The sequence below is a fragment of the Chiloscyllium punctatum genome, chromosome 44, assembly GCF_047496795.1.
Source record: "Chiloscyllium punctatum isolate Juve2018m chromosome 44, sChiPun1.3, whole genome shotgun sequence".
NCBI lineage: Eukaryota > Metazoa > Chordata > Chondrichthyes > Orectolobiformes > Hemiscylliidae > Chiloscyllium > Chiloscyllium punctatum.
In genome coordinates, this window is record NC_092782.1 from 64,682,302 (window position 1) to 64,708,231 (window position 25,930).

The window sequence follows — 25,930 nt, forward strand, 5'->3', positions numbered from 1 at the left end:
GATTTGGCAGCATGAAGCAGAGGTAACATTTTGAGTCTAAAGTGACTCTTCTTCAGAACTCTGAATAGCCATCATATCAGACTCAAAATGTTAACTTCGTTCCTCTTGCAACAGATTGCCAGATTTAATGATTTCTCCAGCACTTTTTGTTTTAATTCATTTTTATTATGAATTTCATTAGTGCTCACTTTAAAAGTTTCACAAGTCTCATACTCCTTGTGCAAAAACAATCCTCTTCGTGTTAATTTATAACAGTTATCCCATCATTATTTCCTTCTGTGAAAGAGTGAACAACTTGCCCAGACCAATACCCTTCAATATTGTGAAAATTGTGAATTATTTGCATCCTCAAAGATGACTTTGTTAGAGAATCATTTTGCATCCAGAAGAGCTCAGCTGTTTGTTTTCTCAGAATGTTATGATATTTGGACTATTCAAATTCATTATAATTCTGAGCATTGTTATTTACTGTGGCATGTTGAGTTCTCTGTCCATAGCTATTTTGTGTGATGGAGGACCTTGACATTTATCAATGAACTGACATGAAGAGATTCCTAATGGGATTTAGTTCTTAATTTAGACTAACCTTCAGGTTAACAATGTTATAAAAGGCACCGAATTTTGATGTCTTGTGAAACCTTGTGTAATGCCTGATCAACTAGTGCAGAGCCATAATGGTCAATAGGGACTCATGTTTAAACAGAGAAATGGGAAAAAGCACAAACAAAAAGATTTCCCTGAATGTGCCATACATTTGGTTCCATCTGAATTTTCAATATTCTGGGGAAAATAAAGGGTCAAGATTTGAGTTTTGGGTGAGACCTTAATGTTGCGGTCAAATGCAATCAAAACTCTGTACTGTGCATATTCATTAAATATGCAACTTGGGTTTCAGTGCATTTAAAACACAGTCAAGCTCTGCCCAGAGAATATGTTGATCACCAATCTGGATTCAACTTGACTCTGTTACAAGTCTTGCAGGATTGGGGATGAAGGAAATTATTTAAAATCAGGATCCAAACCTGTGTTGTCACCTCACAAAGTTAGAGGTGGTAGCAGAGCGATGTTCTTCTCCATTAGGATGGAGATGAAGAAAGAATCATGTGGTTTGGGGAGGTGTGGTTATCCAGGAATAGACCAAAAATCTGTACATTCAGCATCTCCTATCAAATCTTTAGGCTCCATTGTTCAATCATACAGGATTTGAAATAATGTTTTATGGCACAGCAGCAAATGGATTGACAGGATCATCTGAATTTCTTCCTATCTCACCAAGAGCATTAACCTGTGGGGTTATATCTCCATTTGCTTGGGGAGTTCCGACCTGACCCAATCTGAACTAAAACCTACATTGAAAAGCGTATTGCATTGTGACAGTAGCCCAGCAATGCCAGCATGTGTCTGTTCTCACAGCCATTCCATTTTATTTCTTGAGTTGGATTCCAAAGTACTGGAAATTGCCCAGGAGCTGAAATCTTAGAAACATAGATACGTCAGTATGAGCAATGATCTGAATAGATGCTGAGCTAACATCAGATACTGTTTATTGAGGGGGAAAGTGGAGCACAAGTAACTCAGAATCACAGAAAGAGGCCATTTGGCCTATCATGCCTGTACTGGCTCTTCAAAAAAGCATCAAGAAACTATTGTCCGAATGATGGGCAATTGAATTCCTATTGTGTGAACTGCATCCATCTTTGTGATTGAAGAAGAATAATCTTATGTGTCAAGTATATGCTTTTAAATATATATATAGAATAAGGTTTAGTATTCAGCACTTTACCCCATAACAAAGATTAAAAGTCATACACACATGTCACCTGAAATATGTCTCAACAGCAGCATGGCTGCCAGGATCCAAATCTTAAATACAGCAGCAAAGTCTCATTTTCCAGATGTGTTCAGACTAACTGATCACGGTGGTTATGAAATTCTCTCCACCTGACAATGGTTCTTTTAACAGGGATTACAGAAATTCTTACTTTTATGTTTGTTCGCTTTAAAAATAGCAAGATGAAAGTTCAGGAAGCTAAGCCTCATGTATTAGCCCAGCCTAAACCCTGTTTGTAGCCCAGCTATAAATCTACGTGGCTTGGGAAGTTAGTTATGGGAAATAAAATGCCCAAGCAAACTGTAATGTGAATCATTTTGGACCCTGGTTCTCAAAACAGCTTCCCTCCCGGAGAAATGATATCACACTGCGCTGAAGGTGGTGTTTATATTGCTGTGATGGATCCCTGAGAATAGATACCCTGTCATCCCTTTCGTGTAATCAGGGTTTCAGTAGATATTGCTTTGATTACATTCTGTTTTGTCTGCATCCTGCCAAGTGGATTAATGTCACCTTATTGTACCTATCAGAATAAATTCCTCTGAATCAATCTGATAAGTGCCAATATCCTAATTAGAATCCCAGTCTCTCTTCCCTGTTTCTACCTTTTTAGTTGAATGTTCGCATTGGAAAGATTCAGTTTGACCTCATCATTACAAGTTCAGAATCAGATAGAGAGGGTGTGATATAAATATCAAGGTGGGTGGAAGTTTGCTAAACTGCTGATCTCTGAATCTTGCAATAACACTGAACTAGCAATGAAACCTCACGTAGAAATGTAGACAATAGACAATAGGTGCAGGAGTAGGCCATTCTGCCCTTCGAGCCTGCACCACCATTCAATATGATCATGGCTGATCATCCTTAGTCAGTATCCTGTTCCTGCCTTATCTCCATAACCCTTGATTCCACAATCCTTGAGAGCTCTATCCAACTCTTTCTTAAATGAATCCAGAGACTGGGCCTCCACTGCCCTCTGGGGCAGAGCATTCCACACAGCCACCACTCTCTGGGTGAAGAAGTTTCTCCTCATCTCTGTCCTAAATGATCTACCCTGTATTTGTAAGCTGTGTTCGGCACTCACCTATCAGCAGAAACGTGTTTCCTCCCTCCAGAGTGTCCAATCCTTTAATAATCTTATATGTCTCAATCAGATCCTCTCTCAGTCTTCTAAACTCAAGGGTATACAAGCCCAGTCGCTTCAGTCTTTCAGTGTAAGGTAATCCCGCCATTCCAGGAATTGACCTCGTGAACCTACACTGCACTCCCTCAATAGCCAGAATGTCTTTCCTCAAATTTGGAGACCAGAACTGCACACAGTACTCCAAATGTGCTCTCACTCGGTCTCTGTACAGCTGTAGAAGAACCTCTTTGCTTCTATACTCAATCCCTCTTGTTATGAAGGCCAGCATGCTATTAGCCTTCTTCACTACCTGCATGCTTACCTTCATTGACTGGTGTACAAGAACACCCAGATCTCTCTGTACTGCCCCTTTACCTAAATTGATTCCATTTAGGTAGTAATCCGCCTTCCTGTTCTTGCTACCAAAGTGGATAACCATACATTTATCCAGATTAAACTGCATCTGCCATGCATCTGACCACTCACCTAACTTGTCCAGGTCACCCTGTAATCTTCTAACACCCTCCTCACATTTCACCCTGCCACCCATCTTAGTATCATCAGCAAATTTGCTAATGTTATTGCTGATACCATCTTCTATATCATTAACATATATTGTAAAAAGCTGCCGTCCCAGCACTTATCCCTGCGGTACCCCACTGGTCACTGCCTACCATTCCGAAATGGAGCCGTTTATCACTACTCTTTGTTTCCTATCAGCCAATCAACTTTCATTCCAAGTTAGTACTTTGCCCCCAATACCATGTGCCCTAATTTTGCTCACTAACCTCCTATGTGGGACTTTATCAAAAGCTTTCTGAAAGTCCAGGTACACTACATCTACTGGATCTCCCTCATCCATCTTCAGAGTTACATCCTCAAAAAATTCTCAAAGATTAGTCAAGCATAATTTCCCCTTCATAAATCCATGCTGACTCTGACCTATCCTGTTACTACTATCCAGATGTGTCGTAATTTCATCCTTTATAATAGACTCCAGCATCTTTCCCACCACTGAGGTCAGACTAACTGGTCTATAATTTCCTGTTTTCTCTCTCCCACCTTTCTTAAAAAGTGGTACAACATTAGCCACCCTCCAATCCGCAGGAACTGATCCCGAATCTATCGAACTCTGGAAAATAATCACCAACGCATCCACGATTTCTCGAGCCACCTCCTTCAGTACCCTGGGATGTAGACCATCAGGCCCCGGGGACTTATCAACCTTCAGACCTAACAGTCTCTCCAACACCAATTCCTGGCAAATATAAATTCCCTTAAGTTCAGGTCCTTCAGCCACTGTTACCTCAGGGAGATTGCTTGTCCATTACTGTTGATCATCCTTTCAAGTGGAACTCTTTGTGAAATAGCTACAGAATGCTGCCGCTTCAATCTGAGAAACCTGTGGAACAGAAAGAGGCCATTCTACCCATTGTTACTGTGTTGGCTCTTTGGGAGAACTGTCCAATTCATTCCACTGTCGTACTCTTACTATTTAGCTCTCATTTTAAAGAATATTTGTGATATGAATTGAAAATCGAATATCCACAGAAATGAGAAGATAATAATAAATGAAGAACAGGAAATTGGGAAGATTTCAAAGGGGCTTATCGACTTTCATAGAATCCCGACAGTGTGGAAGTAGGCCATTCAGCCCACATCAACCCTCCAAGGAGCGTCCCACCTAGACCCACATCTATAATCTTGTATCTCCCTTGGTCAATCCACCTAACCTGAACATTTTTGGACTATGGGACAAAACCCATGCAGACAGGGGAGAACGTGCAAACTCCACACAGACAGTCACTTGAGGGTGGAATCAAACACAGGTCATTGGCATTCTGAGGCAGACGTGTTAGCTACTGAGGCACTGTGCCACCCCACTACAGTGTTAACCACTGATCCACTAGGTCACTCCTTTATTTTCATCAATGACTTAGGGATATGGATGTACAATATAGATTTTACTGATGGTGAACAATGTGATCAAGTACAAACATGATTGAGCATACCATCATTTAAAGGGAGCTGGTTTAGAGATTTAAATAAATCTAGTAACTGTATATGGAGATTAGTGCAGAAACACCAATACTAGGGCAGGGACAGCCACTAACAAAGACAAGGAAATAGTGTCGCTTTAAGAACATGGCTATCAACGTTTGCTAACAAATTATCAGTAAAAATGTGATTATGATTAGAACACTAACTACATTCACCCCACACTTGCAACTTCAAGTTGAAAGGAATCATTATTTAAGCCTTTTAGATAAGTTCTGTAATGCTATGTGTGGGCTTGAGTGTGTCACTTTCAGAATATAATGAAAAGGCTACAGACAGAATATCAAAGGAATTATAAAGGCAGTGCCACCAATCTGGATTTTTATTCATGGAAAGAAGTTTTGAAGGAAGATTGGTTCATGTTTTGAAAATGCTGCAGATCTGCCTCACTATTGTAGAACTGAAAGAAGGTGAACTGAAATTAGGTCTGGGTGGGTTACTCTTTGGAAGGTCGGTGTGGACTTGTTGGGCCAAAGGGCCTGTTTCCAAACTGTTGGGAATCTAATCGAAATATGTTGAATTATTTTTGATGCTCATTATGGACTCACTGTAAATTCAACTAAAACTAACAAAATTAACTTTACCTGTTTTAAAAGGATAAAAATGGATGACTATCAATTCGGAAATAGAGAATTTCCAAGGGCAAATACAGGTGGAGAAGGTTACAAGTGTTTAAAATACTGCATGAAACACAGGCTGTTGGATAACATATTTTGAATGGTAACTATCTGCTGTGAAGAATGTCAGAGGGAAGAGTAGGCTGGCATGCTACAGCTTCACTTCATTTAACATGTTTAAATAAGGAGCATTTTACAAAAGGCTATATCAGGAATTAACAGGGCTGGGAGGATCCATGATAGTTTTAGAGGCTGTGGGGAGAGAGACTTAATTACACAAATGCCTTCTTCTCGTTCTAACCTCACGTATGTTCTTATCACCAAATGACTGTGGAGCTTATGTGTCTGTACGTAGCAATACTTAGCAAGGACAAGATATTGATTCACATTTCAGCTGATTAGCTTCTGAATTTCACTGTGCCTAACACTTACAGTCAGAATCATGGGTAATATATCACCAAGTTAATGAACCAATGCAGAAGCTACTTTCATGGATTGTGTATCAACATCACTTTGTTCATTGCAATTCAGAAGCATCTGAAATGCTACAATTGGGGAGAGTTCTGATATTGAAGGTGTAATTGTTTTCATTGATGGGATGTGGACATCGGTGGGCAGGCCAGCATTTATTATCCACCCCTAATTTCCCAGAGGACAGTTAAAAGTCAACCATATTGCTGCAGGTCTGGAGTTACATGTAGGCCAGACCAGGTAAAGAAAGGCAGATTTTCATCCCTAATGGATATTATTGAACTGTCTGGATTTTATAAAATAAAGTTTAATCCACTCAGGCTATATTGTACAGAAATGGCTTGAAGATCAGTGGTCACGATCTCAGGATTCAAAACAAAAGCAGAGCACACTGAAGAAACTCAGTAAGTCTGGCACCATCTGTGAAAAGAGAAGCAGAGTTAATGTTTTGAGTCTGGAATAACTTTTCTTCAGAACTTGAAGCGATAACCTGCTGAGTTTCTCCAGCATTCTCTGTGTTTTATTTTCAGATTTCCAGCATCAGCAGTATTTTGCATTTATCTCACGATGCAAAGCTTTAGCTGATCCATTCAGTTCGGAATTGGCTCTAAATACAAGATTAACTTGATGTAATGATTTCTTAAAGATTCCCAGCTGTGGCCAGCTGATTGGGATTCTCCAAGCCTGTATTTGGTGTCAACACAAAATCTTCTTCATCCAAATGGCAGAGCCAGCCACACTTCACTGATTATTCTTGTTTCAGGCGTACCAGAAGGCAAGACATCAGGAACGGTGACCCTCTCACCCAGTGTTCTGATCAACATCACAATGGTAAGCTTATGACGACTTTTTTGATTTCAATTGATCAACATTCTGACATTTCTGATCAATTCTTCTATCAAATGATGTGCTTTATATTTACAATATGTACATGGAATTTTTCAGATAGATAAAGCTTGGGTAAATAATTTGTTTTCATTTTTGATGAAATATTGGTGAAACATCAACATTGCAAAATCCTAAGTATCAGATTTGTATTGGAAATCAGAGGTTAAAGCTGCATCCCATTCCTGAAAACTCTTCTCCCAATTTTCCTGTTTCTTTTCATCTGACCTTTAGGGTAGTAAGTCTCCTCTTCAGCTTTCTCAGACTCTAAAGCAATCAAGCACTATGCTAGTATCTGTGATCAGACACACCTAGTGAAATACCGCATATGATTTATAACCTTATTGGCTTTACAACTTGGTTATCATGGGAGATCTACTCACTTCATGGGGAAATATTACTTACAAAATGAATTTTTTAGAATTTCCTTATTTTGTAAATGTTTTGGTTACCATTGTACATAGTGTAGCAGTTTAAAGAGCAGTGGTCGATTTATTCAGGTCACTACTAATCGGTTCAAGACTATTTTTATAAATGATCTTGATGACTGTCCATACCAAATATAATTCTCAGTTATGATATTGCAATGATGTTCTTGCAGTGATGACAGACCTGGGATCCAGAATCACTTTTGTACTGTGAGAGCTTGTGATGTTTAACCCCTCCAAAAAACTCCAAACTTCATCAAATAATGTTCCTTGGAGAATTAGAGGGAGTGAAAGCCTTCCTCCTGTCTTAAAAGAAAACCACTCTCCACTAACTCTCTCCAAATCCTCCATCTCTCTCCCCTAATAGCTTCACCTCATTGTGATTCCCCACTGAAGCTGTTTCAAAAATACCTGAACAGTAGCTTCTTAATCAATTCCATCTAGAGTCATTGAGTCACAGCATGGAAAAAAGACCCTTCGGTCCAACCTGTCCATGCCGACCAGATATCCCAACCCAATCTAATCCCACTTGATAGCACCCGACCCACCCCTCATGATTTCATGACTGCACCCATCCATGCTGCTTCTATTAGAGTTATAGAGTCATAGAGATGTACAGCACGGAAACAGACCCTTCGGTCCAACCCGTCCATGCCGACCAGATATCCCAGCACAATCTAGTCCTACCTGCCAGCACCTGGCCCATATCCCTCCAAGCCTTTCCTATTCATATACCCATCCAAATGCCTTTTAAATGTTGCAATTATACCAGCCACCACCACTTCCTTTGGCAGCTCATTCCATATACGTAAAACCCTCTGAGTGAAACAAATTGCCCCTTTTATATCTTTCCCCTGTCACCCTAAACCTATGCCCTCTAGTTCAGGACTCCCGCATCCCAGGGAAAAAATTGTCTATTTATTCTATCCATGCCCCTCATGATTTTATAAAACTCCATAAGGACACCCCTCAGCCTCCGATGCTCCAGGGAAAACAGCCCTAGCCTATTCAATCTCTCCCTATAGCTCAAATCCTCCAACCCAGGCCAACATCCTTGTAAATCCTTTCTGAACCCTTTCAAGTTTCACACCATCGTTCTGATAGGAAGGAGACCAGAATTGCACACACTATTCCAAAAGTAGCCTAACCAACATCCTGTACGGTCACAACATGACCTCTCAACTCCTGTACTCAACACTCTGACCAATAAAGGAAAGCATACCAAACGTCTTATTCACTATCCTATCTAGCTATGACTCTCCTTTCAAGGAGCAATGTACCTGCACTCCAAGGTCTCTTTGTTCAGCAACACTCCCTAGGACCTTACCATTAAGTGTATAAATCCTGGTCTGATGTGCTTTCCCAAAATGCAACACCTCGCATTTATCTAAATCCCATCTGCCACTCCTCAGCCCATTGACTTATCTGATCAAGATCCTGTTGTAATCTGAGGAAACCTTCTTCGTTGTCCACTAAACCTCCAATTTTGGTGTCATCTGCAAATTTACTAACTGTACCTCCTATGTTCACATCTAAATCATTTATATAAATGTTGAAAAGTAGTGGATCCAGCACCGATCCTTGTGGCATTCCATTGGTCAGAGGCATCCAGTCTGAAAAGCAACCCTCCACCACCACCCTCTTTCTTCTACCTTTGAGCCAGTTCTGTATCCAAATGGCTAGTTCTCCCTGTATTCCACGAGATCTAACCTTGCTAATCAGTCTCCCATGAGGAACCTTGTCAAACCCCTTACTGAAGTCCATATAGATCACACCTACTGCTCTGCCCTCATCAATCATCTTTGTTACTTCGTCAAAAAACGCAATCAAGTTTGTGAGACATGATTTCCCACGCACAAAGCCATGTTGATTATCCCGAATCAGTCCTTGCCTTTCCAAATACATGTACATCCTGTCCCTCAGGATTCCCTCCAACAACTTGCTCACCACCGACATCAGGCTCACCGATCTATAGTTCCCTGGCTTGTCTTTACCGCCCTTCTTAAACAGTGGCACCACGTTTGCCAACCTCCAGTCTTCTGGCACCTCACCTGTGACTATCGATGATACAAATATCTCAGCAAGAGGCCCAGCAATCACTTCTCTAGTTTCCTACAGAGTTCTAGGGTACACCGAATCAGGTCCTGGTGAATTATCAACCTTTATGCATTTCAAGACATCCAACACTCCCTCCTCTGTAATATGAACATTTTTCAAGATGTCATCATCTATTTTCCTACATTCTTTCTCTTCCACGTCCTTCCCCATAGTAAACACTGATGCAAAAAAGACTTGTTTAGTATCTTCCCCCATCTCCTGCAGTTCCACACAAACGCCGCCTTGCCGATCTTTGAGGGGCCCTATTCTCTCCCTCGTTACCCTTTTGTCCTTAATATATTTATAAAAATCCTTTTCTTCTCCTTAACCCTATTTGCCAAAGCTACCTTATGTTCCCTTTTTGCCGTCCTGATTTCCTTCTTAAGTGAACTTCTACTTTATACTCTTCGAAGGATTCACTCGAACTATCCTGTTGATACCTGACAAATACTTCCTTCTTTTTCTTAACCAAACCCTCAATTTCAATTCCTCTAGTCAACCAGCATTCCCTACACCTACCAACCTTTCCTTTCACCCTGACAGGGATATACTTTCTCTGTAACTCATTATCTCATTTCTGAAGGCATCCCATTTTCCAGCCGTCCCTTTACCTGTGAATATCTGCCCCCAATCAGTTTTCAAAAGTTCTTATCCTTGTTTTTACCTTTCAAAAGGTCTTGCCTAATACTGTCAAAATTGGCCTTCCTCCAATTTAGAACTTCAACTTTTAGATCTGATCTATCCTTTTCCATCACTATTTTAAATCTAATAGAATTATGGTTGCTGGCCCCAAAGTGCTCCCCCACTGACACCTCAGTCACCTGCCCTGCCTTATTTCCCAAGAGTAGGTCAAGTTTTGCACCTTCTCTAGTAGGTATAACCACATACTGAATGAGAAAATTTTCTTGAACACTGTTAACAAATTCCTCTCCATCTAAACCCTTAACACTATTACAGTCCCGAATATGTTTGGAAAGTTAAAATCCCCTCCCATAACCCCCCTATTATCCTTACAGAAAGCCAAAATCTCCTTACACATTTATTTCCCAATTTTCCTCTGACTATTCGGGGGTCTATAATACAATCCCAATAAGGTGATCATCCCTTTCTTATTTCACAGTTCCACCCAAATAACTGGATCTACTGTCTCAAAAGATTTTTTTATTCATTCCACACCACTGGCTACACCAACATTTATTGCCAGAGCGCTGCTAAGAGTCAGATATGTCGTTATGGGTCTTGAGCACACACATAAGTTCAGACCAGATTGAGATGGCAGATTCCTTCCTTAAAGGAAATACGTGAACAATCGACAACATGACACAGTCGTCATTAGATTCTTAATCGCGGGTTTTTGGTGAATTCATATTCCTCCATGACAGGATTTGAACCAGAAAATTATCTGGGTCTCGGGGTTAAAGGCCCAGTGATAATACCACTAGACCATTACCTCCCCTCCTGTCTGACTTGCTTTCTAAGCTTAATATTTTAAAGTTCTGCCTGACTCTCTCTCTCATGGAAAAAGTGTGCAATGTGCCTGAATTAAATCAGTTGTTACCCCTTAATCTTTGACACTTACTGGATCATCTCCACTCTTCCTGCTTTTCCAAAGGCTACAAGACCTATTTAAAGCAATGTTCTAACTCTGATATGTGATCCCAGTTATTGCATTCTGTGGCCCCTCATATGTTCCCGACATGGAGTGGCCATAACTGCATATGATACCTCGGACAGAATGTCTTATCTTGTTTGATTTTTATGTTGCCTCTTTACTAAATCAAACTAGGAGCTGACTTACTTATCTTGAAGCCTTACTGTTGTACTTCAATTGATGACTCAAGTGGTCATATCAAGGACAAAATCAGAAAAAGCTGGAGAAGTTCAGCAGGTCTGGCAGCATCTGTAGAGAGATAAACAGAGTTAGTGTTTCAAGCCCAGTGACCACTTCAGAAGGTTCACTGAATCCAAAAATGTTAACTTTGTTTTCTCCCTGTAGCGTTTTTCCAGCAACTTCTGTTTGTGTTTCAGATCTTCAACATCTGCAGTTCTACTTCTTTATGTCTAATTAAGGCTTTTGTTTTAAAAAGTGTAATTTATCAGCTGGAATACAGAAAATATTGGCATTAGGAAGTAAATACATTCCTTTCTTCTCCATGGGAACATTGCCAGTGCTCTCATTATAACAAATTGACTGGGCATTTGCTGAGGAGTATTTCTTGTGTTGTTGCCAAGGTGTGGTTTTTTAACTTTGTACACCCCAGTCCAACACCGGCATCTCCAAATCTTGCCAAGGTGTGACTGAGCACCGCAGAACCAGTTTCATGTTCAGACTTTAATGTCCCCAATGCTAGCCAATCATCACTCTCCCAACTTCAGAAATATTTCACCTGTAGCACAGGATGTGGATCAGTTTTATTCTGGATGTACGTTTAACATGCTGCAGCTGGGAAACAGCTTCCCTTCAGATTATAGCAATTGAGAACTGGTAAGTTCAGAATTAGTCAGAGAGAAGTGAAACAGAAGTGGAGAAATGAGAGATACATCCTTGTGCAGCAAAATTATTCCATTTCATTCAATCATATCCCTGAACATGTTGATGGCTGACAGACCATTAATTGCTGGTTTCAGTAACTACTGCTAGTTATTGAGTGACTTTTACTGCAGCTAACTCTGCTTCAGACTTTGAACATTTTATAAACATTTTCAAAAAAATCCCAAAATATGTCAAGATAAATTCTGTAATTTATTTGTTCTAGTATGAAATACATGATTGCTTCAGTCTGGAGAAACTGTGAAAGAAATGGTAACAGTGCTTCCCCAACTCAACTCCGGACAGTGGTTATCCCTAAATGTTAGGCATTGCTGCCCTCTGGTGGAAAACTCTGAACAGAGATTTTATTTTGTGCTGCACATGCTAAGTCCTCTACGACGAGAACTTCACTATTTATAAACTTTGCCCTTGTACTGAAAGTCATCGATTTTGGAAATCACTCACTAATGAGTCTGATTGTCCACCGAAGAAATTCCATGGCCGATGAGCCTAATCCTGCAACTGCATCTCCAATCACAAATCGTTTTCAGCCTTGGTGCTAAATGAATCAGTCCTGTTCAATACAGTGTGGTTATAGAAAATTAAATGTTTACAAAGCCACATGCTTATAAAAAGAAACTCAAGATTTTAAATCCTTTGTAGCATTACATACAGTTATTTACATATCACAAGAGGGTGAGATCATCTTTACAATATCTGCATACAGAGTTAAATATTTTCACACATGTTTGAACCCATTTAAGATAGGTGGGATACTGATACAGGTTAAACAATGCATAAAGCGATTATGTTTGAATCTGTTTAGAAATTAACATATTGGAGTGGTGATTGTAAACCCTATTTTCTGGTTTTTCTTCTGCGTTGGGTTTATCTTGTAGAAATCTGAGGGCTCTCACCACTTATAATGAAGCTTTGGTCAAGCACACAGACAATGTTACTGCCGTCAGACATTTATAATTAGGTTAGTAATGTCAGGGTTTTAGCTAATGGATGGTTTGTTGGATGTCTATAAATTAAACCACAGACTTTCCCAAAGATAATTTATTGTCATATTTTGTTGGCATTGAACATGGAGTTAGAGGGACAAATAACAACACTTTCCTGGAAATCAAGAAATTTATCATTGCTTCATACTTGCTGATAGTATAGAAATTGTCAATAGTGCAGCATTCCCTCAGTAATACTGACTTCTATTATATCCTCATATTCATTGGAATGATTGGTGAGGTCAAGCTTTCAGATCCCATTTCAATCGTTTCCCACTAGCTCTTATTGTGTACAGTACTAGCTTCACATTACAGTGCTGGAAACTAGTTTATCATAGCAAGTAGTAAACGTTTGAATCACAATCTATTCTTCATGAATATGAATAGCCAATAATAAGTCCTTAAACCTCTCTCAATCTGTACACGATAAGATGGGTTTCATATTCCTATTACAGAACCATATAATGGAGCCAGAACTGGCTTCATAATCCTTCCTTCTCTCTGTATTTCATCTAATGGGTAACATGATACTCTATGGCAGATACCTTTATCCTACTTTCAACCGTTATTCTGTTTTTCTTTCGTTATTACAATTGAAGGTTGAGAACAGTGCCTTAAGACAATGGTATTTAATGGTTTCCAATGAGTTTATAATTATTTTTATCTTAAACTTTTCAACTTCTGCATAGCAAAGCCAAATAAGAGTATATTAAATTTTAGAGTTCAAAAATAATCAGGGGTTTGTGATGTGAGGAATAATTCATTTCCAGTTATAAATGCAGCTAGGGGCAGGGTGCTGGTTACCTCCAGTGTTGGTTGCAGTTCAGTTAGAAATTCATCCCAGGAGCTATTGAGTCAATAGTCTATTTGACACATACCTGATATTTAATAGAGAATAAAGAAAGGGCAAAGAAAAAGCTAAATGATTACTTTGTGTTTGTCTTTATTGAGGTAATTGGCAGAAAACTCCCAGAATTGGAGATCAAAGTGACTAGAGAGAGTGAGAAGCGAAAACAAATTCAGATTAGTGAGAGGATTGTACTGGAGATATCAATGGGCTGAACGTTGATAAATCCCAAAAATCTGATGGTCTCCATCCCAGCATGGTCAAAGATCACCTAACCAAGTTGAACCAAGTTCACAAAACCATCAATAAACAAGGCCCAGTCTGAACTAAAATTAACATCATGAAATAGCTGAAATCAATCATTCAAATCTGCATCCTCTGTTGGATTTGCAACTTCCTGGAAGTTTTAAATATTAAGATGTAAGATTGTCTCCAGATTATCCAACTTGAAAAAAATGAACCCAAACACAGGAATATATAAATGCACTTTATTTCACATGCAGTGAAAAATCAACATGAATATAGGAGAGGTAATTCATAAGTCTGATCACAGTGGGGAAAAAGCTGTTCTTGAATCTGTTGGTGAATGTTTCCAAACTCTTGTATCTTCTATCTGATGGAAGAAAGTATAACTGGGGTAGGAGGGGTCATTGATTATGTTAGCTGCTGTTTTGAGGTAGCAGAAAGTGTATTTGGAGTCACTGGTTGGAAGGCTGGTTTGTGTGATGGACTGGGCTGTGTTCACAACTCTGCAATTTTTGAGCTGAAAATGTGTTGCTGGAAAAGCGCAGCAGGTCAGGCAGCATCCAAGGAGCAGGGGAATCGACGTTTCGGGCATGAGCCCTTCTTCAGGAAGGGCTTTGCAATTTCTGAGGCCTTGGATAGAGCAGTTGCTATCCCAAGCTTTGATGCACCTGGGCAAGATTATTTCAATTGTGCATCTATAAAAATTGCTAAGAATGATTGTGAGCATTGTGAATTTCTGAGGAAGGAGAGGTGTTGGCGTGGTTTCTTGACTGTAGCGTCAATGTGGATGGACCAGGACAGATTGCTGGTGATTGTTACTCCCAGGAACTTGATGCTGTTGACCCCCTCCACCTCGGCACCATTGATACAGACAGGGTACTCCATATTGCTGCCTGTAGTTGATGGCCATGTTCTCTGTTTGTGTGAATGTTTGATCCTGTGGTTAATTATTTCTCTCAAATTTAAGAAGTAACAAAATTCCTCCTTCTTTCCTTGAAGAAAACATTGCTATTTTCTCCTCAATCTTGAAGTAGCAAAGTGTATTTGGTTGAAATGTCATTGTTGTGGCCAACCAAGGAGTTTAATAAGAAAGGACTCAATTCACCCTTTTCTCACCTGATCATTACATCTACAAAAGTGAATTTAGCTGAATCTCAGGACTGTGCACGATGGCAGCTGGTGTGATATTATCCAAGATGAGTTTATGCACCATTCTCTTTTTATTCCCATCATCTTGAATCAGGACGGTTCACATTGTTATGGACTTGCTGTGGAGTGAAAACTTAGTCTTAGCAGACTTTCTGGTCAACATTGAAAGTTTATGTACACTGATAGGTCACAAACTCTGGGAAAAAAAGCATGAAACTCTCTGTCCTACATTCTCCTTGATCAAGTCTCTCCTTAAAACTTATCTCTCTCACCTGTCCTACCATCTTTATTGGTCACATGGTGCTGAACTTTGTCTGTGAGTACTCCTGTGAAATGCCATACTGATGTTTCACTTTGTGAACACAGGAGCCCAAGAGCCAAGAGTAGGTCACATGGACACTCCAGCCGAGGGTATACTGACTTACAGTCTGCAGCAAGGCCTCCTTCCCACATGATCACTCAGTCCCTTCAGTGCCCAACAATATATTGAGCTCAGCCTTGAATACACTCAGTGCCAGGGCAAACACAGCCTTCTGGGGTGAGGCATTCCCCAGATTCACAATGGCCTGACTGAAGACTTTTATCCTTATCTCGACCTTCATGGGTTGACCCTTTATCTCTGCAAACCTCTAGCCAGAGGGAAAATAGCTCTCAGTACCTGGTCTGTCAAGTCATCTCAGAATGCTTGACACTTCACTGTGATTACCTCGTGTCCAAAAACTGAATGAAAAGCTCTATACAATTGCAGGATGTTGTTGTTGTTCTGCTGTATGACAGTAATTAGAGGAGGCCGTTCCCTCACGAGCTTGGCCAAATTGAACTGACACAACGAGGACAGCTATTGACAATGGGGTGAAGTTTTCAGTTGCCCCAGTTTCTGTTGGTTATATAGAAGAGATCAGGATTGAACTGCTCATTATTCCTCCCAGACTCTGAGTGGAGAGAATCCATATGATCTTCCAATTCATTGGAATTGAGTAACTATCGTTTAGTGAATCTTTTCATTAAGATCATGCAAAAACCTGGTTACATTGTTGAAAACTTAATAATTAGGTTAGATTAGATTCCCTACAGTATGGAAACAGGCCCTTCAGCCCTGCAAGTCCACACCGACCGTCTGAAGAGTAACCCACTCAGACCCATTCCCCACATTTAACCCTAGAAGAATATCTCGGCAGGAAGGCAGCAAGTGGCAATGTGTATATTTTTAGTGAACAGAAGATGTTTTGATGGCATTTACACAATTTCTCAGGGGTCTCTTCTGCCCTGAGGTGACAGTCATGGATTAAGACCATTTCTGGATCTGAATGGCACGGTGCCCATCAGTTCAGCAGCTGGAAGGCTACCCTAGTATCAGCCACAGAGGAGCAACCTTCTGACGCAGCATTGAGTTAATGTTTCAGGGAGAATCAGAGGGCCTCAGCTTTGGAGGGATTAACGAGGACACTGTTGGAGTAGGGAGAGGTTGAGGGATTTGGGGGCAGGGGATAGGCAGCCTCTGAAATGTTTGTCTGTGATTATGAGGCCACCCTGTGGAGGAGAAATAGCATCACAGGCAGGTGACCAGCAGCAACTGTCACCCAGGCATTCCCATAGGGGGCAACGTGTGGGGAAGTGGGAGTGATTAGAACAGGGGACTTCCCATCACCCACAGGGGACCCACCTGCAGGAACCTCCAGGACGTACAAGTCCATCACTTTCGGGAAATATTCTGATCTCTGCTGTCCCACTTCAGGACAATGACCAATGACCAGTGCTTTATTCACAAGACCTGCCCCTAATCCCACCCTCTACCAATGGGGATAGGATGATCCCATCCTTTGTGACATGTTTTTCCAACTTACCAACACTTATAAAGAAATAGACCCTTCAATCCAACTCATCCATGCTGACCAAATTTCCCAAACTAAATTAGTCCCATTTGCCTGCATTTGGCCCATATCCTCCCAACCCTTTCTTATTCATGTACCTATCCAAATGTCTTTTAAATGTTGTAATTGTACTTGTGTCGCCCATTTCCTCTGGAAGTTCATCGAAGGGACTTCTAAACCAAATCTACAGGAGGGTGTACGTGAGAGAAATCAAATCTTTCATGTCAATCTAAAGATAGCTTTTATTAATGAATAGAAAATAGCATTCTTAATTTAACTCATAAACTGAAAATTTGTGAATGTCCACAGCTGACTGTGCCTGTTCAGTACTTCAGGAAATAGATTTCAGTTTCTAGTTTTCTCAATTTGATGGAACGTTTGCTGAACTTGCAAAGGATTGTATTTAAAAAAATGTTGAAAATTATCTGTTGTCAGCGAATGGGTGGAAATTGTACATGTTACCAATTGTAACAACATGTTTATTAATTCAAAGTTACCTTTCGGAAAGAATGACGTTTTATTCTCTTTAAAGCATCTTAACTGCCCACTTTGTACATCCCACAGATTGTAATTTCTGGAATGACACCTCAAGAGGGAGTAGGGGGACAGTTCAGCCTTTACTGTGTCAACTAAAACCATCCATTAAAGTTCCTTAACAAAGGCAGAAATTGCTGGAAAAACTCAGCAGGTCTGGCAGCACCGGTAGAGGGAAAGCAGAATTAATGTTTTGAGTACAATGACTCTTCATCACTGGACTCTGTTATCTCCCAAAAAAAGATGTTGCCAGACCTGTTGAGTTTCAGATTTCTGTTTTTATTTCAGATTTCTGCAGTTCTTTGTTTCAGTTAAAGATGTGTGTGCTGTTTTGATTCACTGTTCATAACTGGTGTGCATTCTCATAAAGGTCACTGGTACCACTTTCCAATCTTCGTAAACATGTTTCTGCTGCAACTGTAAATGTTGATGGGTGCAGTTAGCTTAGTTGGCTGGATAGCTCTTTGGTGATGCAAAGTCTCACCAATATCATGGGTTCAATTCCCACACCAGCTGAGGTTACCACGAGGAACTCTCTTTCCCCCTAACCAATGCCATTTATTTCTCTATCTACTAACCAAAAGTCTAATGATCCTCTGAGAATATGGTGACTTTACTCTCTTGGTGAGTCATTTGAATCATGTTAGATCCTGCTGGCAATTATTTAATTTTATTGTTTTGCAAAATGTCTTCACAACCTGAGTGGTGTCAAATATATTGTATCACAGACCAGTTCCAACCTAAACAGGGCAGCACTGCTTACCTGAGGTCATTAGGCAAATCTGATAGGTGATAGCAGGAATCCTCCATCCTATGTGTTCCTGTAGCTGCTATTGTCATGGTCTAACAAAGTTAAGGATTTTGAGATTTTTAACCAATCAGTTTCAAAGAGAGACAGGTCAAATGTGGTGTAAGTTAGTTGAAAACTGACTTGATTAAGTCCCTGATTTGGAGGGTTGGGAGAGGACTGATGGTCATGTGGTTACCTTCCTGTCTTGCTGGAAGACGAGGAGAGGTTATTGTGGAAGGAAAGAAAATGAGATATCTTCCTAAGGTTAGGGCTGAGTAATCTGAAGTGAATTTATCGCTTTAACTAGGAGAGACAGATGTGCTTTATTTCTATGTTGCTAGGGATATAGTTTTGAAATTCATTGAATGTATATATTATTAAATAAATTAGTTGATTGACTTATCTTAAAACTTTCTTCAGCCTTAGACTTCAAGGTGACACTACTTATCATACATATTTATTAATGCAGGTCAATCTGCTATAAGGCATGTTTCATTTATGCAAATTCGCTCTAACACGATTGACCAACTGGGGACACTCTTTCCATTGAGTGAACGTTTAAAGTGTGAATTGGTTATAACACGATTCCAGCCTTATGAGTTTAAATGGTGCTGCTATTACACGATTTTCTTATAGCATGGGATTGCATGAGAATACAAACGACCATGTTATAGCTGAACCGACTGTACTGCTGTATATGGTAATTCATAAACGTAACAAACTCTGACTAATAATTCCATGAGACAAGGAGTAAACTACCTTCTTTTACTGGTCTTGTCTGCTTTGTAGTTGAGGCTAGCTTGGTGGTCTCTGTCCGAACACCAATCAAGCTGTGCTATTTACAATGTGATGTGCAGCTCTAAAACATCATCATCAAGTTGCTCCAAGGTTTGATACTCTTAAACAACTGTAGCATTCTTTACCTGAGGAAGGATGGAACTGCATTGGAAGTATTTCATTAAATGATCACTCCATTAATATCTCAGTTGAGGGAGATATTTTATAAGCAAACTTTGGACAAATTGGGCCTGTATCTATTGGGGTTTCGAAAAATAAAAGGCGATCTTATTGAAACATAAAAGATCCTGAGATAGGGTGAATCATTAAGGTCTTTTCCCCAGGGTGGGGGAGTCCAAAAGTGGAGGAGATAGGTTTAAGATGAGAGGGGAAAGATATTTCAACAAAAGGTATTCAAAAGGTATTTTCCCATTTGGGATAGACAAAATTCATGGGGGAGGGGGACTATTTAAAAATAAGCAGTCTTTCATTTCAGATAGAGAAGTAAAAACATTCTTTTTTTTAATAGTCATAAATCTTTGGATTTCCCTTCCCCAGGGAGTAGTTGTGGGAGATGGGCAGGGTTATTGAGTATTTTTTAGACAGAGTTGATTCTTAATTAACAAGGATACCAAAGACAACTGGGGGTGTGCAAGAAAATGGAGTTGAGTTGCAATCAGATCAGCCAGAGTTATAGAGATGTACAGCTTGGAACCAGACCCTTCGGTCCAATTCGTCCATGCCAACCAGATATCCTAAATTAATCTAATCCCATTTGCCAGCATTAGGCCCATATCCCTCTAACCCTTCCCATCCAGATATAACCCATACAAATGCCTTTTAAATGTTATAATTGTACCAGCCTCCACCATTTCCTCTGGCAGCTCATTCCATATATGCACCACCCTCTGCATGAAAAAGTTGCCCCTCAGGTCCCTTTTAAATATTTCCCCACTCATCTAAAACCTATCCCTCTAGTTTTGGACTCCCCCATCATGTGGAAAAAACCATGACTATTTATCCTATCCGTGCCCCTCATGTTTTTATAAACCTCTATAAGGTCACTCCTCAGCCATTGACACTCCAGGGAAAACAGCCCCAATCTGTTCAGGGCTACAGCCCCTGTAGCTCAGATCCTCCAACATCTATGTAAATGTAAATGTTTTCTGATCCCTTTCAAGTTTCACAACATCTTTCCGATAGGAAGGAGACCAGAATTGCGCACAATATTCCAACAGTGGCCTAACAAATGTTCTGTACAGCCGCAACATGACCTCCCAACTCCTGTACTCAATACTCTGACCAATAAAGGAAAGCATACCAAAGGCCTTCTTCACTATCCTATCTACCTGCGACTCCACTTTCAAGGAGCTATGAACCTGCACTCCAAAGTTTCTTTGTTCAGCAACACTCCCCAGAACCTTACCATTAACTATATAAATCCTGCTCTGATTTGCTTTTCCAAAATGCAGCACCTCGCATTTATCTAAACTAAATTCCATCTGCCTCTCCTCAGCCCATTGACCCATCTTATCAAGATCCCATTATACTCTGATGTAACCTTCTTTGCTGTCCACCACACTTCCATTTTGGTGTCATCTGCAAATTTACTAACTGTACCTCCTATGTTCACATTCAAATCATTTATGTAAATGACAAAAGGTAGTGGACCCAGCACTGATCCTTGTGACACACCTCTGGTCATAGGCCTCCAGTCTGAAAAACAACCCTCCACCACCACCCTCTGTCTTCTACTTTCAAGCCATGATTTATTGAATGGCAGAGCAGGCATGGGGGCTGAATGGCCTACTGCTGTTCCTGATTCAGTTGTTGCTATGGGACCACAGCATCTCATAAAGTCCTACCTAATATGGTAAGAAGTGGTGAAACATCAGTAATGGTCAACGATTGAGGTAATTGAGTCAGGAAACATTGGAAATCCTGATGATACTATTGCATATTTACATTCAGCAAATAATGCTGACTGGGTGGATCTATTTTCAGTTTTGCTGATGCCTTCTCTTCCTTCAGACAATTTGCATGAGCATGAGAACATGGAGGAAAAGATTATCTATGGAGTGGAGAACAGCACCACCTTTCTAGAGTGTGTTCCAAGATCACAGCGAGCTCTGGCATACTGGCAGTTTCGCAGACAGACTGAGGACCATAAAGAAGAGGTAAGATATTCAGCTGCTGAATCAGGATTGTGAAGATTCAGATTGATCATATGATGTTAGTACAAATATTTTAACAGAGATTCATCATTCAGTGTAGGGACACACCAACAGGAGGAGGGCATTCAGCCCCTCGAGCCTGTTCCACCATTCAATAAGATCAAGGCAGATCTATGGCCTAACTCCATATACCTGCCTTTGGCCCATATACCTGAGTACATTTGCTTAACAAAGATTTTTCTCTCTCAGATTTAAAATTAACAACTGCTTCAGCATCAACTGTCATTTGTGGAAGAGAGTTACAAATACTTACCACTCTTTGTGTGTAGGAGCTTCCTGAATGGCATGACCTTAATTCTCAAACTTTATCCCCTGGATCTAGAATTCCCAAGAAATAGCTTATTGCTATTAACCTTGTCATTTCATGATAATACTTTGATCAAATCACCCCTTAATCATCTTAAGTCTTGAGAAATTGGGCCTAATTTGTATAATCTCTCCTCATAACTCAACTCCTGAAGTCCAAGTGTTATTGTAGTAAACCTACGTTGTATTCCTTTCAAAACCAATGTGTCCTTCCTAAGATGTGGAGTTGACATTCTCTGATATAAATGAAAACAACTTTCTTATTAATGCAATTGATGCTTCCACTGTCAATATCTCCAAATGTGATTTAGATGTTGTATATAATCGAGGTGTTTACCAATGCTATAACTTATTGTTCCATTGCTCCCAAAACCATTATGTGAAGTTACTTAATGCTTCAGTGTAATTCATGGAACATCCTAGAAACAGCATGGGTGGGATTTTACAGCCTTTTCCTTCCATCTATTTTTCCTGATTATCTTCTGAAAAGTGAATGAAATTGTGTTATTTCCTCCCTTTAGTATGTCACATTCCAGATTGTATTTTGGATTCCCTAGAGATTTCTCCCAATCCCAGATAATCCCAACCTTTGTAACTAAAGGGATGAATCAGGGATGTTTATAAGGTGTGGCACAGATGCGTGACTTTTAAAAAACATACTACTTTGAACCATTAATAGATTGTAAGGGAATGCAAAGTTTTGTATTTTTGGTCAGGAGCCTTTACATGTTAAAGGAAAGTGAATTTGGTTCAGTCCTTGAGGCCATCAATTTGCAGAGTTTGAAACAGTTTCTGTTCCTGATTACAGACAGGGTTTCTTCCATGTACTTGCCTATTCTTTCTAATTTTGATGTTATTTTAGCTTCTCCTCTGAGACAATCTGCTGTTCACTTGTTTTAATTTCTTTTCAGGAGCAATTAACTGGGAAAGGTTTCATCAAATAAGGGTCTGCATAATCCATAATTCTGGATGATCAATGCATGTAGCAAGTGTTAAATTAATCCCAGAAGCTTTCACGTATTTCCAGTTCAATGGGAAAGTGAAAGTCAGAACTATCCTAATTCCAATTTGGGAAACGTAGAAGAGAGTTCTCATTTGACTGACTTGAGTTGTTTCTGTGATAGATACACAATTAAAATAAAGATTATTGCTTAACATTTGGTTGCCTTTGATCATCTCTAATTAAAATGTTTTATGAGCTGACGGCCTGGTAGTAAAGTAGATTGATGTAGTTGAACCATCATTAATTCTGTTACCCTACAGGCTCCTCTTCCCCTAGCCCAGCACAGCCCCATTGCTTTCTGTACAGACTCCACTTGGCTTTTCCAAAGCCTATTTAGAAAAAAATCGGCATTTAGTTCAGGAATTTAGGATGTTGTAAAGAGGTACAGTGACTTTAGAAATGTAAGATGTTTGAGTTAACAGTGGGCTTGCACATGTGGCATTAATTTGGATTAGGCAATGATTTGATACTATTGGCTGCATAATCCAGAGATCACATTCCTGCTCACCTTTCCTCAATATTTTACTTTGTGATTCATCGGGAGGATTTTAACCTCACTTGCAGAATTAGAATTTCCTTGTCCCTTAAAGCTTGAATTTAACGGCTACTGGATTGAATTTCTTTATTGTGTTATTTTTTGGTTTATTTTCCAATTTCTTGTTCACTATACTTTTAAAACAGGTGTCAGATGGTTTAAAATAAAACTGAATGGTCCAGACAGGAATTTATAGAAATATTTCCCAGGCATTAAAGAAGGACAGAAACTAAGAAAAGATGGAGGATGGATTTGTTAGTTAACAATGGTACAGTGAATGATCTCACATGGCTGTGCCCAGAATATGGTTGTATTTTATACTCAGGTTGAGGAGTGTGGATCCTAGAAAACAAAGTAAAGTATAAGACTTGAAAGCAGATCTGGGAAAAATGAATTGGAAAAATTGGTTGCGACGCAGCAGCAGACATTGAAGGGGATTTCAGAATCCACAGAATAGACCCATTACAAAGACTAAGGAAAATTCCAAGGCTGAAGCTGGTATTTATGGTTAGCCAGGAATGTTAAAGATAGTATTAAACCTAAACAAAATAAAGCATATAATTGTGAATAGATAGATGGCAAGTCAGATGATTGAGTCCAGTATGAATAACAGCAAAGAATGAATAAAGCATTTAACAATTCTGAACCATTAGAGTATTATAGAAAACTAGACAGAATTTTTTTTTAAATTGTGAGAGTTCCTATAATTTTTTTAATAACTAAGTGATAATAGTGTCTACTGGTTCTATAATCTGGTCAGAGTTAGAAAGTTAGTCTATGCAATGAATCTTGGAAAATAAGGAGATGGCAGATATTTGCATCAGTCTTCATTACAGAGAATACAAGGAACATCCCAGAAACAGTCAAGAAATATAAAAGAGGGAGGATCTCAGAAAAATTACAATTAACTGAGAAGTTGTACTAAGTACTGAGTCAGTTAGGATGAAATTCACTGGAGTTTGAAAAAAAAGGACAATATGGGAAAAGCAGGAACAGGTTCTTGATTCTGATGCTCAGCCATGATCATATTGAGTAGAAGAGCAGGCTCAGAGGGCTGACTGGCCTACTCCTGCTCCTGTTTCCTATGTTTCTGTGAGTAAATTATTGGAGCAATCAGCTGCCAAATGTCTGGATTTTGATAGATTTCATTCTAGGATTTAAAAGAAGTAGTTCATAAGATATTTGATGCTTTGGCTTTTATTTTCTAAAACCTCCTTGATTTGGGGACAGCCCATTAGATTGGGATGTAGCAAGTGGAACATCTTTATGCAAAATGTGAGTGTGACAGAAAGTGGAATATTACAGCTGAGATGGTTTAACATTGCCATGGGGAAATTGTGAGAAGCTGCTATTAAAGATGTCACAGTGGGGCACTTGGATTAGTTCAAGGTAATCAGGCAGAGTCAACATTGTTTCTGTGAAAGAGAACTCCTGTTTGACCAATTCATTGGAAATCTTTGAGGAAGTAACATGACTACAAATAAATAGAACCAATGGTTGTACTGTACTTGAGTTTTCAGAAGGCATTCAAGAAGGTGCCACAGCTCAGGTTACTACAGAAACTAAGAGCTCATGGTGTGTGGGGGACAACACATTGGCACATATAGACGATTGACTGGCTAACAGGAGACAGATAGTAGGTATACATTGGTCTTCTATAGGTTGGCAAGATGTAATCAGGGCTATGCTATAGGGACCAGCCAAACTGCAGTTGTTAATGATTAGATTCTCTACAATGTGGAAACAGGTCCTTCAGCCCAACCAGTCCTCACCAACCCTCCAAAGAGTAAACCACCCACACCCATTTCCCTCTGACTAAAGCGCCTAACACTACGGGCAATTTAGCATGGCCAATTCACCTGACCTGCACATCTTTGGCCTGTGGGACGAAACCGGAGCACCCGGAGAAAACCCACACAGACACGGGGAGAATGTGCAAACTCCACACAGACAGTCGCCCGAGGCTGGAATCAAACCTATGAACCTGGTGCTGTGAGGCAGCAGTGCTAATCACTGAGCCACTGTGCCACCCCATCGATATAAATGATTTGGACAAAGGGCTTAGGCTGTCACATTTGCTGATGATGTGGAGATCATCAATGATGGACTGGGAATGGGATGGACAAGGTCAGAAGTCATATGACACCAGGTTATAGTCCACCAGTTGATTCCAAATATACCTGCTGGACTGTAACCTGGCATCATGTGACTTTGCACATTTGCTGATGGCACAGAAGTAGATAGGAAAGTAAGTTGTGAAGAGAATTAGGAGGCTTAAAAAGCTAGAAATAGATTATGTGAGTGGTCAAAGATCTAGAAAATGGAATATAGTGTGAAAAGATGTGAAAATGTCCCTTTCAGTAGGAAACAAAAACAAACGTTCTCGGTAAAGAGTGAGAGATTGCAGAGCTCTGAAATGCAGAAGAATCTGGGTGTCTTACTGTATGATTTGCAAAAGGCTATCATGCAAAGAACTAGGGAAATTAATACAATGGTATTATTTCTCATGAGAGAAGTTGAATTCAAACGTAGTGAGATTATGCTTCATTTGTATAGACACTGGTGAGACCACATCTGAAGTATTTTGTACA

The 25,930-nt window shown here is 39.9% G+C and overlaps 1 protein-coding gene across 7 annotated transcripts in view; it reads left to right on the top strand.

Moving 5' to 3' along the window:
• The window catches only part of LOC140467039 (semaphorin-3A-like), a 436,589-nt gene that overhangs the window by 406,646 nt on the left and 4,013 nt on the right, over positions 1-25,930 (top strand). For all 7 annotated transcript variants that reach the window (XM_072563099.1, XM_072563101.1, XM_072563098.1 and 4 more), the window contains 2 exons: positions 6,864-6,931; positions 21,293-21,438. In XM_072563099.1, the coding sequence (XP_072419200.1) occupies positions 6,864-6,931; positions 21,293-21,438 (214 nt within the window). The remainder of the gene's footprint in view (positions 1-6,863; positions 6,932-21,292; positions 21,439-25,930) is intronic.